General features: G+C 34.3%; 3 protein-coding genes across 4 annotated transcripts; 2 read left to right on the top strand and 1 right to left on the bottom strand.

Annotated features, from left to right (window-relative positions):
• Positions 1 to 565: 565 nt before the first annotated feature.
• Positions 566 to 5260, top strand: LOC128157360 (mitochondrial import inner membrane translocase subunit Tim8-like). The gene is made up of 4 exons (XM_052819862.1): positions 566 to 618; positions 1327 to 1367; positions 4641 to 4690; positions 4835 to 5260. Exons 1-4 carry the CDS (start codon positions 581 to 583, stop codon positions 5033 to 5035), a joined length of 330 nt encoding a protein of 109 aa, XP_052675822.1. The 5' UTR covers positions 566 to 580; the 3' UTR covers positions 5036 to 5260.
• Positions 5261 to 8789: 3529 nt separating this feature from the next.
• On the top strand, positions 8790 to 10644 carry LOC128192441 (protein THEM6-like). Its single transcript, XM_052865104.1, has 4 exons — positions 8790 to 8807; positions 9010 to 9189; positions 9519 to 9730; positions 9920 to 10644. Exons 2-4 carry the CDS (start codon positions 9048 to 9050, stop codon positions 10148 to 10150), a joined length of 585 nt encoding a protein of 194 aa, XP_052721064.1. The 5' UTR covers positions 8790 to 8807; positions 9010 to 9047; the 3' UTR covers positions 10151 to 10644.
• Positions 10645 to 10739: 95 nt separating this feature from the next.
• LOC128192438 (uncharacterized) lies at positions 10740 to 16161 on the bottom strand. 2 transcript variants are annotated; one of them, XM_052865097.1, is made up of 11 exons: positions 16038 to 16161; positions 15650 to 15741; positions 15215 to 15362; positions 14931 to 15125; positions 14102 to 14257; positions 13548 to 13848; positions 13110 to 13336; positions 12465 to 12584; positions 12104 to 12320; positions 11379 to 11739; positions 10740 to 10909 (listed from the first exon to the last, which is right to left on the bottom strand). In XM_052865097.1, exons 2-11 carry the CDS (start codon positions 15736 to 15738, stop codon positions 10876 to 10878), a joined length of 1848 nt encoding a protein of 615 aa, XP_052721057.1. In that variant the 5' UTR covers positions 15739 to 15741; positions 16038 to 16161; the 3' UTR covers positions 10740 to 10875. The 2 variants fall into 2 exon arrangements, with proteins under 2 accessions (XP_052721057.1, XP_052721058.1); XM_052865098.1 differs by lacking the exon at positions 16038 to 16161 and adding an exon at positions 15842 to 15860.
• Positions 16162 to 16168: the final 7 nt, after the last annotated feature.

The raw sequence follows: 16168 nt of genomic DNA, 5'->3' as shown, positions 1-16168 counted from the left end.
GAATAGTCCCTGGAAGACTTGATTGATTATTATTTTTATATTCAAAATGATGATGCCAAATGGTCTTTAAAGAAGTACAAAAACATTTTAAAAGGCTACAATCAGTATTACAAAAGAAAAATCATTAAAAACTAACAACGAAAAATATTTAGATCGGGTTCGAAATTCAAATTTAGAAAAAAAATAATACGGAAGGTCACACGTGCTTATTAATATCTGAATATTATTGTCGTAAGTATTATTTAGGCTATATAATTTAATTTCTTATCGATTCATTATTGGTAGAGGGAAATACAAAAACGGTTTAGCTCCATTGTTCATTGCGCTTGAAAAGGTTATAAAAAAAACCCAAAAAACTTGAACTATTGCGTCAACCATACACAGAGATGGATGTAAAGTAAATTCGAGCTGATCTCACGTCACAGGCATGAGATGGAATTTACTTGTCTGAGAATTTACGTGTATGAGACATGAGATCAACTCGAATTTACTTTACATTCATCTCTGTGTATGGTTGACGCAAATATTTAAGTTTGCTATTTTTTATCTTTTCAAGCGCAATGAACAATAGGGCTGAGACATGAGATCAACTCGAATTTATTTTACATCCATCTATGTGTATGGTTGACGCAATAATTTAAGTTCACCATTTTTTATCTATTTATGAATCAAGCGCAATGAACAATAATGCTAAAGCGTTTTGTATTAGGCAGGGCTCCATCTAGATACAATCTGGACCTCTCTAAAAGATCTACAAAAGAGAGAGCTAAATTTCTTTTGTCTGGTCATTAAATTAATTGGCAGTAAAAATGACGTAGGATTTACCCAATGATTTTCCTTGTATATTGACATAGTCTACTATTTTTTTTGGATCTAGAAATATCATTCATTCTGTACTAGTTGCAGGTCTGATATCATCTCTTCACTTGCCTCGGATAGTCTTTTAAACACCATCACCAGTCCGGTAAATTCATGTGGTGCACTTTGTTAATGTTTACATGTAAAAATGGTGACTCTCGATCTCGGTGTAAATTCAACATACGTGATTTTCCGAAGTCGGTAGCATGTTTCGGAGAAAGTCTGAGGCAAATAAAGAGGCGATATCAGTAGTAAGTTGCATGAAGAATTTAATGGTACTAATTGTTTTCACAGAATTTGCATATTAATAAGGTAAATCAGTCCAAAACTAGCACACGTTTTTCTGCGCAATAAATATACAATTTTTTCAATGGGTGGCCCTGTAGCTCCCAGGTCCTCCATCCAAATTTTTTCAGACCGGGAGCTTCAGACCTGCAGCTAATTCTGTACATTTTCATTTTAATATAGCAACTTGTTTTGTAATGCCAGCGAGATTCATCGCAAGAGACGTAAGTCAAAGGACTATGTGCGGTATGGTCAAATATCTGCCCCCAATTTTAACCAATTTTTAAATAGTATCGTATAAAAATAAAATCTTCACAAATTATTGTATAGAGGATGCCTATAACTATAATAATGATTTTAGTCGTCATTGCTCTTTCGCTGTGTATCTATGACGTCACCTAAATGGCCCAATTCCCGCAAATTTGCAAACAAATGAAAATATTCTCATTTTTGCTCTATATTTTGCATTCGGAAGTATAGAGCACAGGTCTGCTCAAGTGAGATTTTAACATATGTTTTTCTTCAGATAGTTATACACATTATACTAAAATATGGTACTTGAGCAAGCCTGCGCTCGATGTTTCCCAGTCGAAAAACCATCGGAAAACATCCATATTTTGCTACGAAACATCGATTTATCAAAATAATGCAATATTCATGACGTCATTTCTACATTATGACGTCACTGTGGTGATAACCTTTTACACCTTTATTTCCAATATGATTTTAACTATCTTTCACCTTATTTTAAAGCTCTTTCTAAAACTTTGATTTTGGGGGGCAAAAATTGCATAAAACCGCACTTAGTCCTTTAATGTCTGAATTCAGTCAAATTCAGTTTTGACGCATCGTGCTGAGATTACTTGTTGTGATGCTGATCATTATTACATCACAGGGCTCTGAATTATCATTGTTACATCACAGGGCTCTGGAATTTTATCAATAGATCAATAAGCTTTTAAAATTGAATAAGGCGAAAGGATAATATATAATCTCCTCTGATATATCATCTCATTGTCTTACCATCGAAACTGGCAGATATAACAATGTTCCTTTATGTCCTCTATGTACTTTAGATATAGAAAATGAATATCATTTTATATTGAAATGTCCCTATTACTGTAACTTAAGAGAAAAATTCCTTAAGAAGTTTTATTATATTAAACCCTCTGTCTTTAAATTAATTATATTATTGTCAACACAAAATGTTAAAGATTTGTGCAATTTAGGTAAATATATTAAGAATGCTTTTGTAATCAGAAAACTTCATGTATAAACTTGCCTTTTTCAACTGACCAGTATATGTATTGTAACATGTGTATATTAATTGTATATGTCTATGAGCTGTACAGCTGTTGACCAATAAACAATACAATACGATATATACATGTATAATTTCAAACTGTGTAAGGAAATATTCGCCCCATTTTATTTTCGCACATTTCACCCTCGTTGTCAAAGGGAAATTAAGACTAGACAAATTCTAACGTCTCAAATTATCTCTCTTTAAACATAACTTATATGGTCAAATTCAAGACAGGGCAAAACTTTTTGCAAGGGAAGAAGGGAAAAAATTGCACAAAATAAAACACTATTCAATACAAAGTTGGAGTGACAATATACAATTATTACTTTTTTTAAGGTCAATATGATGATTTAGCTACCCAAAAAGTATAATATTCACCGAGTAGGATGTTAGGTGAATTTGTACTACGCGGGTAGCTAAATCATCGTATTGATAAAATAACCCAGCAATAATTATATTATTATGGCTTACGGCCATCTAGTTGCCGGATAATCTTTACGGCAAAGAGTTCAGTTATCTGAACATTCGCGACAAAAAATAGTTCTATTCGTTTGTTGCAAAGTTAACTGTTTGTTGTTCATAATAAATATATTTAAGCAAGATTTTATTTTCCATATGTTATTAGCACTTATGTTTTTGTAACCAATATGAATTGACTTTATTTAAACAAACTCGAAATCTAACGCGAATGAATATTAACTGCAGTGTTTTCCCTAGGCCGTATAGGCCCCCGCCATGCATCACACAGTGCCGCCATGCTTTCCGCTATGCATACTTACTTGTATTATAAGCAAAAAATCTTTTCCCAATTATTTCAGATCCTAACAGTGATAAGTAAATGTAAAGTTGTCGTTATTTCGTTCAATCTTCATAAAAACGTTTGCACCCGCAGAGAGTGTCGATAACTTCGACCGACATCGATCTCAGCAAGGGGGAAAGTTGAAGAACTGAACTTATGATTGAGATATATTGAAACTGGGATTATAAATCGGTAATAAATGCATAAATAGAGGGGCAATTACTACTTGTTTTAATATAATGTGCCTTCTTCGACACCTCCGCCATTATCGAATGTTGGGGATTTTCCAAGATCTAAAATTAGCACAGTGTTCCCTCGATGGACTTACCTTGGTTGTGCTATGATTGAACTGTTTATTTGTTGTAAAAATATTGGAAACTTGATACCAAATGTACTCAAATAAGAAAACAATATGCAGTTAAGCTTGATTGCAAGTCACATACGGAAGCGATGTCACATTACTATAACAGAGACATCGTATAGTATGCCTCTGAAAATGACTGTGTACACATATCATGTGAAGAGACTGACTGCAAAGTTATAGTGCAGTAATTAATTTTAATTAAATTTGGTGTCAAAACAAATTTGCTGTAATTGCATTGTTCTGCCTGTTTCTTGCCCCCCCCCCCCCCCCCCCCTCCAAAGAGTTTATCTCTGTACAAAGGGAAAAAAATAAAACAGAAGGTGTTAGAACTGCCTTGTGAATCTATATTTCTTTTAAAAGCTTGTGAAGGTCAGCCTCTAAAACTAAAGTTTCCGTTAGAAATAGAGGGAATCACACTCGATCCATGTAAATATAGTCATATCAAACCCGTAAGCCATTATGGCCCTTCAGGCCTTTGATTTTAAGATTCAGCGACGAGTTGATACAGACATATTAAATTGAGTATTATCAAGCAAAGATTTTAGTTTGAAGCCATAGCTGAACAAATTGAGAAACATGAAATTTCATTGGACAATCCACTTTTAGTCCAATGTAGAGAAAATCAAATGTTATTTTGACATCCTAGGTCACGTGTGGGTGAATATAACATTCTGGGTTTTTTTAGACACTCATCACAGTTGGATATGAGTCAATCAGAGAGCTAGGAATTAATCAGTTATAAAATAAACAGTTTTATTCACAAAAGGTTGAAATGGATACTAAGTAGATATCTTGCATGCATGTAGACTTAAATATACTAACTGTATTAGGGAGTAATTCATATTTAAAAAAAACAAAACAGAATGCGAATTCAAAACTCTACTGGTTTCATTAGTATCTCCTGCAGATATTTATTAAAAATAACGAGTTTTTTTTATGGCATTCTGTTGAATCTTATTATTTAATAGTTGTGTTGATTATCTTTACACGTTTTAAATTAAATAATTGATATTATGTTAACTTTACAGATACCATGGATTCTGGACAAATAGATCAGCAACTTGCACAAGATCTAGAGGTAAAACTAAAAACATCGTTCATGGCAATATCAAATGAGTCCATAATAACTGCACTTAATGTAGTTTGCTTTGATTATCCAGAATCTCAAGTAGACTGTACAATACACTATGATGAAAGAAATTAAATGAACTCTTTATTTCAGCTGGAGCGCCAAAAAGGCAAGATTCAACAGGAAATATTCCAGAAGAGTGAGATGTGTTGGGACATGTGTGTTGGCTCAATGTCTGCCAAGTTTGATGGCAAGACGGAGAGTTGTATCGTGAACTGTGTGGAGAGATATGTGGACACCGCTGTAGCGATCCAAAAACGCTTTCAGGAGAAACTGTCAATGGGACGGATGTGATAATGGCATTAGAAGCTGAAGACTTAAGAATGAATTTGTCACATTTTGATATGAGGCATTATTATGAATACCTTTGGGCAATTTAAGTACATGTACTTTACCTATTACATATTTTACATCATTATTGGAGTACAATTTACCATACATGTAAACTGTACAGAAGGTTGTAAAAAGGTCTCATGACATTGTAAATGAAGCATTAAAATATCTATGTATTCAATGAAATATACTTTTTGTATTTGTATATGAAAACAAAACAAACCAATTGAAATTGTAAATTGTGTGAAGGCTATATTGAATATTAATTTGAAATAGCTGTCCTAAATAAGTGAGCTGAGCCTTTGATTAAAAGTTTGATATCTTTAGAAAAGTGTAATTCTCACTAGAAACATACAAATGGGCTTTCTAAATACCTGATGAAAAAAACACATTTCTACCAAAATATTAACAAAACGGTTGTGTGGTGACTATTTGGATTTGTATGTGAACTTTTGAAATATTCTTTGTACAGCTCACATCAAAATACCACTATTGCAGCTGAGAAGAGAAAATTGAATACAAACAACTAACTCTTTAAAGACACTTTACTAGACATATTAGAACTCTTTGAAAACACTTAAGGTGGATCCCTACTCAGAAGCTTTAAAATCGAAAACGATATTTGTTCAGATTTACCGTTTTTTGCCCTAATTTTTAATGTTTTAAAATTGATAATTCTGAATTTGATAGAAGCAGTCAAGTGTAAATAATGTCTACAAGTATATAAATGTTTTGATCTTATTGAGTCCAATAGTTGGAAATCGTGAATTTTTGTAGTGAGATTTTAGTACGTTTGTGTTTATATATGCAGAGGAAAGGTACTGTTTATCCAAAAAATTAATTTGTACTCAATACATGTAGTTTTGAAAGAAGAATTTTAGGGTTTATTAAAGCAAAGAAATAAAATGCTGTTTTCTGATGTATTTTTAAATTGCGTTCGTGACACTTTTTTAGCTGCATTTGATAAGGGGGTATATGTGTTCCACGGTCGTAGAAAAAAAAAGAAGCATGTGAAGTACTATATTTTTTTTGCCTTTTAGTTGCAGTAGACATAAATCTAATATTTTAAAGTTTAAAAAATGGTGTGTAACCATAAAATTTTTAAGATAAGTTAAAAAATGTGAAATTATGTAAAAATTTTGAAATAGCAGTTTTGTAACATTTCATTTAAAAATTCAATTTTAATCAATCAAATAATGATAATCACACTTGCTATTACTTTCTTACATTATTAATGATTAAATAAAACATTTGAATCTTTTTTTTGCTTTGATATTTTTTTAATATTAGCCAAATAATGATTTTGGTTGAAATCATGTGATCGATGAAGGGGGTATGCATCTTCTGGAGACTCTAGTGATAAAAGTAAATGTATTTTTGGGGCTTTTTTATAACGTAAGGTATTATTCTACTTGATTAATGAAAAAAAAACTTACTTTAACAACAAAAATCTTGAGTAGGGACCTACCTTAAGACACATAGAACTTTGAAGAAGAAGAAATCTGCTAAATCTGCAAGGTTATATATAGGGTTAAAGGGCACCTCGTGACATTTAAAAAAATTTTAAATCACATTTAAGAAAAACACATGGAGGACTAGTGGTTTAGCTGAAATTATAAAAAATAAATTTGATATGCAATGGTTATGTAAATCCCAGGGTATGGCACAGAGGTATCGGGTGCGCTCGCCCTATCCACATGTTCGCCTTAGTCCGTTCGCTCTAGGTCCCTTCGCTCTATAATTATCGTTTGCCCAAATAATCGTTCGCCTTAAACCTCGTTCGCTCCTTGTTTATAAAAAAAAAACATATCATCAGTTATTTCATTTACTTTTAACTTAAAACTTGTTAACTTATATTAATTTTTAATATGTTTTTCTTTCATCAAAAAAGACGTAATTTGTATAAGTAATTGTAAAATTTTATTGCCGTAAATTGTCTGTTTTAATAATGATTCGCTTGGTTTTTTTTAAACAATTAAAGAATTTGAGACTTTAATTGGCTCATTCAGAAGCTTAGCAGATGATTTTCACCTATTCTATCTTTAAAGAATTTACATAACACAATCCTTTGATCTCTAAATGAGATATATACGGAAGTGGAACATGTAACTGTATCAAACTACTGTCATCCATGGTGATTATTATGTAGAAGTAGAGATTAAGGGCGGTATTGTTTTCATTAATCATATTTGTATCTTTCAAAATGTTTAAATTGACCAGAATACACAAAAATATATAAATTAATTAATCCTATATAAAATTAAGGCGAACGGACACAGTGCGAACGGCGTCAAGAGCGAACGGACCTAGGGCGAACGAAAACTAGAGCGAACGGCGTCAAGGGCGAACGTGTTTTAGAGCGAACGAACAGACCCCCCCCCCCCCATTTACCCACACGCATGCTATTGATAAAAACAGATTCTTTAATTAGTGCATTATGCCATGTATTAAAAAAGTCAACCAGAATATGACGTAAATTAATCATTTATCATGTCTGAAGTGTTATTTATATAGTATATAAGCAAAAAAAAAATTAAACATTACGGCATTAGAGATAACCTTAATAACTGGATCAGCGACTTTCTGGGAGAACGAAAACAAGAAGTAGTCTTAGAAGGAGAGCATTCAACGTCATCGAACGTAACATCAGGCGTCCCTCAAGGAACTGTACTGGGACCGCTACTATTTCTTCTGTTCATAAACGACATGCCAGAGAACATATCATCAACAGCCAGACTATTTGCTGACGATTGTCTCTTATACCGAACTATCAACAGTATAGAGGATGCTAAAGAACTCCAAAAAGACCTGGACACTCTTCAAAGATGGGAACAAACCTGGCTTATGAAATTCAACCCAGACAAGTGTGAGGTGATCAACATAACCAACAAGAGATCACATGTGTACCATGATCCATGGAAAGATATTAGCTCATGTATCCCATGCTAAATACCTGGGCCTAACCTTCAGCACCAACATGACATGGAACAAACATATCGACATCATAACCAAGAAGGCAAACTCCACCTGTGCCTTCCTGCGACGCAACATCAGCAGCTGTAGCAAGAAAGTAAAAGCCCAGTGTTATACTACCCTTGTCAGACCTAACGTCGAATACGCTGCCACAATATGGGACCCATATACCAAACAAAACATTGACAAATTGGAACAGGTCCAACGCAGAGCGGCACGTTTTGTCAATGGGGACTTCTCAACTTACAGCAGCGTATCAAAGATGATAAAAGACCTAAACTGGCCGTTACTGCAACAACGACGCCAAAACATGAAATTGATCATGATGTACAGGATAGTATATAACCTGGTTGCAATTCCATCTCAAGTCTACCTGACCTCAGTTATTACCACCACAACCAGAGGACATTCCATGAGATTCATCGTGCCACAGTCCCGGATCAAGACTCACCAGTATTCCTTCTTCCCCTCAGCCATCCGCCTATGGAATACCTTGACAGACACACTAGTAATCTTACCAACGCTGGAGGGGATCCACTTGGCGGAATAAGTCGAACACCGTTTTTAACCCTGTTTTAACCTGTAAAAAGAACTCTTTTAAGTGTACAGTCCTTCGCCGCTGCGCGCATGTACAGAGTTCGACAATACTCGGCCAACCGAGGGATGAACTGTATTGAAAGAAGAAGAAATCGAGTAATATGATAGAAAAATAAGAAAACCATTCTATTCTATTTCAATTCGTCAGAGACAAAGGAAAATTGTAAGATTAATTTTAAGATTTTTTTTTAAAGAATATGTTTGACTTTTGTTATAGATCAAATCTATGCATATTTTCTTTCTTCAGAAAAAAAAAATATTTTTTCAATCTTTGAAGTTGATAAACGCAAGTTCTATTAACTGCGCTGCATCCGATACTGTTTTCCGGAAACAACATATTTTATCCGATCTAATTCTAATTTTAGGGTTCAGTTGGAATGGTTGATGTTGATGTGAAATAAAAATGTTTGTTTACCTTGTCATCACTGCAGCAGCATTTGCCTTATTTGATGTTGCTTACTTCATAAGAATTATAACAACGCTACTGTTATACATATTGACAGGAATTAAGCGAATGCACATCTTAGAGGACAGCGTTATAAATGGTACATGTAATACAGATAATGAATACTAGAAAACTTAAGTCAAAACACGGGGGGCGGAGCCCTTTATATACTGTGTATTTATAGGCATATTTAAAATTTACTAAAATTCATTTCCTAGAGGTTGTCTTGTATACGTTATCCATTGTCATATGTACGGAGAGAGAGAGAGTGTGTGTGTGTGTGAGAGAGAGTGGTTTACATTTTCTGTTGACCATATATCAGGTAGACCTAACGATACAAAATACACATGCAATCATATTTTCATAGTTATAAACCCCACTCATTTAATTATACCATCTCCTGACCGAATAACAATAAATTTATTTCAGGAATCTGTTGGACTAGTGACTTAGATGCCAACTGGCACATGAACAATTCTCGCTATCTCAGAGAATGTGATTTTGCTAGGATGAAGTTCTTTTTGGAAAAGAACATATGGAAAGGACTAAGAAAGTTGAAAGCATCTATCATCAATGGAGGAAGTACCATAAGATACAGAAAATCTCTACAGTTTTTGGACTTTTTCCAGATAAGATCAAAAGTAATTATAAATGCATCAGTTTGTTCATTTCATTACTGGTTGTTGACTTGCATATGTTTAAAATGCATGTACCTGTCTACTGATACATTAAAACTACTTTAATTGAGGTTTTCCTCATTCGTGTAAAAATAAAAATGTTTTTGAATCCAACGTGAATGAAAGAAAACATTTTTATCTTCTTTTTTGTAGGTACTTTACTGGGACTCCAAGGCATTTTACGTGGAGCATAAGATAATAGAAACAAAGACTAATTTTGTCTCAGCTATAGCTCTGGTCAAGATGGTAGTGAAAGGGGCTAGTCCTGACAGTGTTTTAAGTGCAATGGGCTTAACCATTACATCACCAGTACCACCATTAGAATTAAAGAGGTTTATAGAACTTAATGAAATTTCTAGTGAAAAGCTCAGGAAAACCACATAGTGTTGAATGTTGGATACATGCATTTTGCTTTCAGTATTTCAAGGAATCCAATATTGGGAATTTTGATTGATTATTACAAACTTTTAGTTAATCCTGACTGAAAAAGATTTCACTTGGCAAAATTCTCTCAAAACTTTGCTTTTAGTAACAAAATAAAAAAAAAAGATTTTGATAAACTCTTATCAAATAAGTGTACTAGTATATATACAAATATTCAGGTAAAACAATATCTTTTAAGTACATGTACCTCCATGTGATGTTGATTTTTATCATAGATCTGAAATTTTTCGTAACAAATAATAGAGAAGTTTTCAAAATAATACACCAAATTACTTAAAATCTATTTCAAGTCCTTGATAAAGATGCACATCTGTCATAAAATAGAATATATGAGCCTGGAACAGAGTATGTCTTCCTCCACTTAGTGTAAAACAGTATTATTATATTTTGTACATGTAACTATTTTTTTTTTAATTAAAAATTATAAAAATGTTTCCTCTCAGTTGTTGTTTTTTCAACTCTTATTTTAAAAAGCACAAGTTCCAACATATTTCAAATAGTTTTAGTAAAAATAATAACAAAAGATCTATTCTCTTCTTTGAACATGATTTATTCTAACATGAAAGTATGACACTTGAGGTATTAATTTGTCCATAGTGAAACAGATAGGACAATGGACTGCAAAATAAATTAATATATCTATAATAATGTGAATATTCATTATATCACTGCTTCAACATTATTTCTGTTGACTTGAATCTGTAAATGAAAAAGAGACACATTGTATGCTGGGTGTCATGTTAAGTCTTTGTAAAATTTTAACAACCTAATGTGTGCATGCACACAGACATGTAACAGATTTGTTGGCAAAAAATGCATGCACACAGACATGTAACAGATTTGTTGGCAAAAAAAAGGTTAATCTTTTGTCTTTAGTCAAAAGAAAAATTCATCGCAAAATCTACCTGGTTCAGGTTAACCTCTTGCTTTATCAATATATTGAATTTAAAAACCGTAGGTGTAACTCTTATAAATCCTTAATTTTTATAGTGAATGTATATTTTTCTATATATTGGTGATCTTTTTGAAGTTTTTCATAAGGCAAAAAGTGTAATGCCAAAAAAATTATGTCCGTCATTATATTTTAACAACTTAAAAAATAAAAAATCACTTAAACAGATTCACACAAATAGAAAAGTTATAAACATTAATAACACTTGAGACTTACAGATTTTTTATTCTGCTGACTTGGTCCTGTGTACTCATGTCCCCGCTTTGGAGGTTCATGGACTCCCCTAGTACTAGCTGTGTGTCCATCTCCGCTGTACCTCGGGCGGGGGTACTGGAGAGTCGGGGGTCGTTAGGATCGATGTTTGTAGAACAGAAAGTGGATTCAGGTGTCTGTTGATGGATGGAGGAACCTGCCACATGACGGATCGGTGAGAACATGACCAGGGTCGACTCGTCGTACAGTGCGGATTGTGATGGAGGGCCCTTCAACTCTGGAGACTTCTTGCTGTATTTATTTGTTGCTGCTATTTGAGATTCCTTATCATCTTTCAACTGGTGTGATCCATTCATAGGAATTTCTTAAATGAAAAGAAATACAGTATGTGTTTTGCATAATGTGTTACTTTTATTACCGTAAATATAAGAATGACAATCTGAATGGTGTTGTTTTTGGAGATACATGTTTGTATTCTTGACTGAAAGAACATTTTATAAGTCAAAATTGTGTCCAACATAACGTATAATTCATCAACAGTATAAACTCTTTCTAAAAAAATATGTTTGTACGTTTTACCTTTACACATTTCTAGCTGAATAGAATGATATATTGCATTTTGTTGCAGTCAATGTTTGGTAAATCATCATTAGTGATTGGACACATAATGTTGTTTTTGTGGAATAAAGTACTTGCTTAAAGTAAGATGTATTAAGAATACAAAATACCTGCTTGGATAGTTGCTGATGTCTGTGATGTTAGGGCCGATTCTCTTTGTCTTGGAGCACTAGCTGCCTGATTGGTCACTGTTCTCTGTGGCACTACCACCGGTTCTCTCTTTCTTGGAGCAGAAGCTGTTGACACTTGCCGATATTCCCTGCCAGGATTTACAGACTGGAGTGCTGGCTGTTCTGTTCTTTGAGAATTTGTCATAACCATCTCAATCTATCAAAGGTATTCCAAGTTAGAACCTGATTAGTAACTACATTCGACAACAGAACATGCATTGGTATTGTCTCATCCACTGTCTGATGGATTAATTGCGAAATTATTGGTATGAGTAAATGGCTATTAAGAAGAACTTAGTACCTTGTTTTCCATCATGGAAACTCTATTCTCCACAAGAATCATTCGAGCATTAAGTGACTCAATGGACCTTGTTAAGCCAGATTCCAATGTCCCAAAACATTTGGTTAGCTGCTCTATTGCCTAAACACAGGTGATATGTTTTAATTGAATGTACATTAATGAGACATACATGTACATGAAGAAACCAGTCCATAGCTGTCATCCAAATTTATGTAGGTGTGGAATAAATCTAATTGTGTCAGTCATTTCACATTGAATTTTCAATGAACATTAATCCATCGTAAAAGTTTCTCTTCTTTTTAAATTATATTAAGATTTCATTTAATAAAGATTAAATGTGAAATTAAAACTTCAGCCTGAAGAACTAACAAAGAAATCATTAAAATTTTAAATGTGGAATTGAATAATACTGTATACAGGGAAATATTCGCCCCCGTTTTATTTTCGCCCGTTTCGCCCTTGTTGTCAGCGGGCGAATTTAAGACTGGGCGAATTCCAATATTCCAAGTTATCTCTTTAATACACAAGCGTGTCTGAGCGAATTTAAGACATGGTGAAACCGTTTGCAAGTATTGAAGGGAGAAAATAATATGGGGCGAAAATAACCCTTTATACAGTATACCGTAACTCCCTGCAGTAATTCACCTTAAGAATGTGAGTCTCATTAGTTGACATTTGCTGACCAGTCTGTGCAGACTGAGTGTTTGAAGAAGGGCCAGGTGAGGCTTGAACTGTTGCCATTGTAACCCCATTCTGTGGAGGTTCCATAATGGAATGTGCTGGAGTGGCAGCCATGACAGTCTCTATATCATTATCGCCTTCGTCGTCATCATCCTCCTCCTCATCAAAACAAACCCGAGAACCTGGATAATCTAAAGCAATAAAAGATCGTTGAAACAAGAACCAATAGAAGAACCAAATCAGTATTTTTTTAATGCAATGCAAAGTTTACTTACATTCCCCATTTATGTAAAAATTACTGTGAAGAAAATTTTACTTAGCTATAACTGATCTACAAGGTATTTTTGATCCCCTTGATGTCAATGTATATTGCAATTAAAATCCTTTTAATACAAAACATACCACTTCGATTTGACAAAGTTGATTTTGTTTTAGCAATGCTGGGAGTCACCACTGCCCAGTTAAATCCCCTCACATCTCCAACAGAGGGCAGCACCTCCTTGGTGACCCTGGGAGGAGAGGTCACACTGGCCACATGGACAGGGGGAGACCTCTGATTATAATCCCCCAGGGCAATATCTGAGACTTCGGACGACGATGAGGAGTCAGCTTCTCTGGTCGGCTCACATTCAGCTGACCTGTGGTGTGGGTGGGCCACATGCCTGGGAATATTTCCTACCGGCTGCAGTAACTCATTCACAACCTGTATCATAAAGCCACAGTTTGTAACAACCAGGTAAAACTAAATTCACTAATATAACTTAATACTTTGTGCAAATATATACAACTAACATAAAAGATAATAATACATTTATATTTATATAATGTATATGTTATCAATATTCAATACATGTACATATTGAGATTAGGACGTTGATCAATATTTTTGCCTTCAGTGTAATTTTCCCTCACATTCAGATGTTCAGTATGGAGTTAAAAATGTAAACTTGTTTAACCTGTGGTTGGTCATTCTCTGTGAGTGACCGCGGGGACACCACACTCTGAGTGTGCAGTGTGCCCTCTCTCTGCAGACTGTCTGTGGAGGATCTAGGTCTTGACCTCTGATGACCTGGTCTGACTTGAGTCAAATCTGTCACCTTGGGTTTGTTTGCCTGTAATGCATTATAAATATAACTATGGTTACCTTATTAACATTTGTACCGGTACACTTGTACCAACATTAGACGGGATACTGGAAATACTTTCCTAATTGAATACTGGTACATGTAGAACCATTTTAACAAGAGCTTGAACTTTCAGTACAGCATAACTATCTATTTTTTGCTTCAAAACAAGTTAAAATGATGCGGTTTCAAGCGAAATATGCACCCATTGCATAGTCTTAGCTCAAAAGCCAGACAAATCTTGTTGATTTTAAAGAGCCATGACTGAATGGCCTACAATGAAATAGACAGGCCTACGTCACATTGCTGTTTGACACAACTACCCAAAGTCCAAGCTCTTGTTAATATGGTTCTATCACATGGACCAGGAGGACAGCTGAGATTTTTAGTGGAACAGATGGAATGCTGGTACCTAAGGAGATATTATCTGGATCAGGTGAGAGGCTGAGATACTTGCTGAACCCAAGTAGATACCACCGTGGCCATGTAACTTGTTGAAATGGTATGGGCTTTTCAGAGCAGCTAGAGACACTTACCTTAGTAAATACATTGTATCACCTAGAGCAATCAAGAGTCTTGAGAGACTTACCTTAGTAGATATAACCTGGAACAAATGCCTATTAAAGTGTATATTACCTGAACCAGGTGAGAAGATTATTACCTTAGTTGATATCATTTGAGCCAGGTTACTTGTTGTAGTGGTGGGGGCCTTTCTGGGGGGCTGGAGAGACTTATTCTTCTTTTGTATTAACTTCATTACTTCTGTACACATAATGATTTTCCTCTCAACAAAACCACTATTGAAAAACTGTTCCTTTGTAATAGGAGGTTTGTAATGGAACAAGTCCCTCAAAATCTACAATATCAAAGTACATGGTATTTTGAACTGAAGCATTTGAACAATAAATTTGAATTCTATTCTAGCTACAACATATGTTTATAAACCTTGTAGCATCCTTCCATGAAGCGTAGGTCTGTCTTGGTATATAACTCAGTGTCTGTGCCAGCAATCAGCTCAGCAATGGCACAGCTGTAAGTGGTGAAGGCGTAGTGGTAGATAGGAAGCAAGGCAGAGGCCTTACCCAGGGCCAAGCTAAAACACATAAAGCCAATAACGAAGTCAATTCGAGGCATCATTTTCCTTATATGGGCTAGGTTCATAAAATGTGATAATTTCAATATTTAAACATGAATGAATCTTGTAATTATCTGTGTATGATAAATGACATATGACGTCGACATATATTAGGTCTACGAATTTCTTTTACACATATACCCACTCCAACCCAGGGTTTCCTGAATGAACCTTATAATTTTCTGTCTATGACAAATGACCTTTGACATATTAGGTCCATGATAATGAATGTCTTTAACACATACCCACTCAAGTCCAGGGTTTCCTGGTACTTCATTGACTTCAGTTCTTTCTGAAGTTTTCTAATGTTGTTTGTGAGATCCCCAGTCGCCATGTTCTACAACAAATAAAAAATCTATGCCTTACTGATTCAATAAAAATTAAAGAAATAAGTAGTGCATGTCTGAAACTCTAACGAATCAAGGCAAATATTACACCGGGAGGACACTATTACATCATGTTACAAGGCTATTTAAACCGGTCCATCTGACCATGCTTGTGTGATAATGGTTTTTAAGATATTAATAATATTTAAGTTTTAATGCATTTATTTTCATTATTATCAAAGTATGACATTAATGAAGAATGAGAGATGTAATGCAGTAATAAATAATAAACCATCGAAATACCCACTCGTGTTTATCTGTCAACTCGGACAGTTTCAAACGTGTTTTGGCGCGTCTTGTGGTGAGAAAAAAGAGATTCCTAAGCCCGATATGTTTACATGGTCTTGATTTATTAAATAAAAAAATTACATTTATATC

The sequence above is a fragment of the Crassostrea angulata genome, chromosome 7 (genome assembly GCF_025612915.1).
Source record: "Crassostrea angulata isolate pt1a10 chromosome 7, ASM2561291v2, whole genome shotgun sequence".
Taxonomy (NCBI): domain Eukaryota; kingdom Metazoa; phylum Mollusca; class Bivalvia; order Ostreida; family Ostreidae; genus Magallana; species Magallana angulata.
This window is presented reverse-complemented; position numbering and strand designations above follow the sequence as displayed.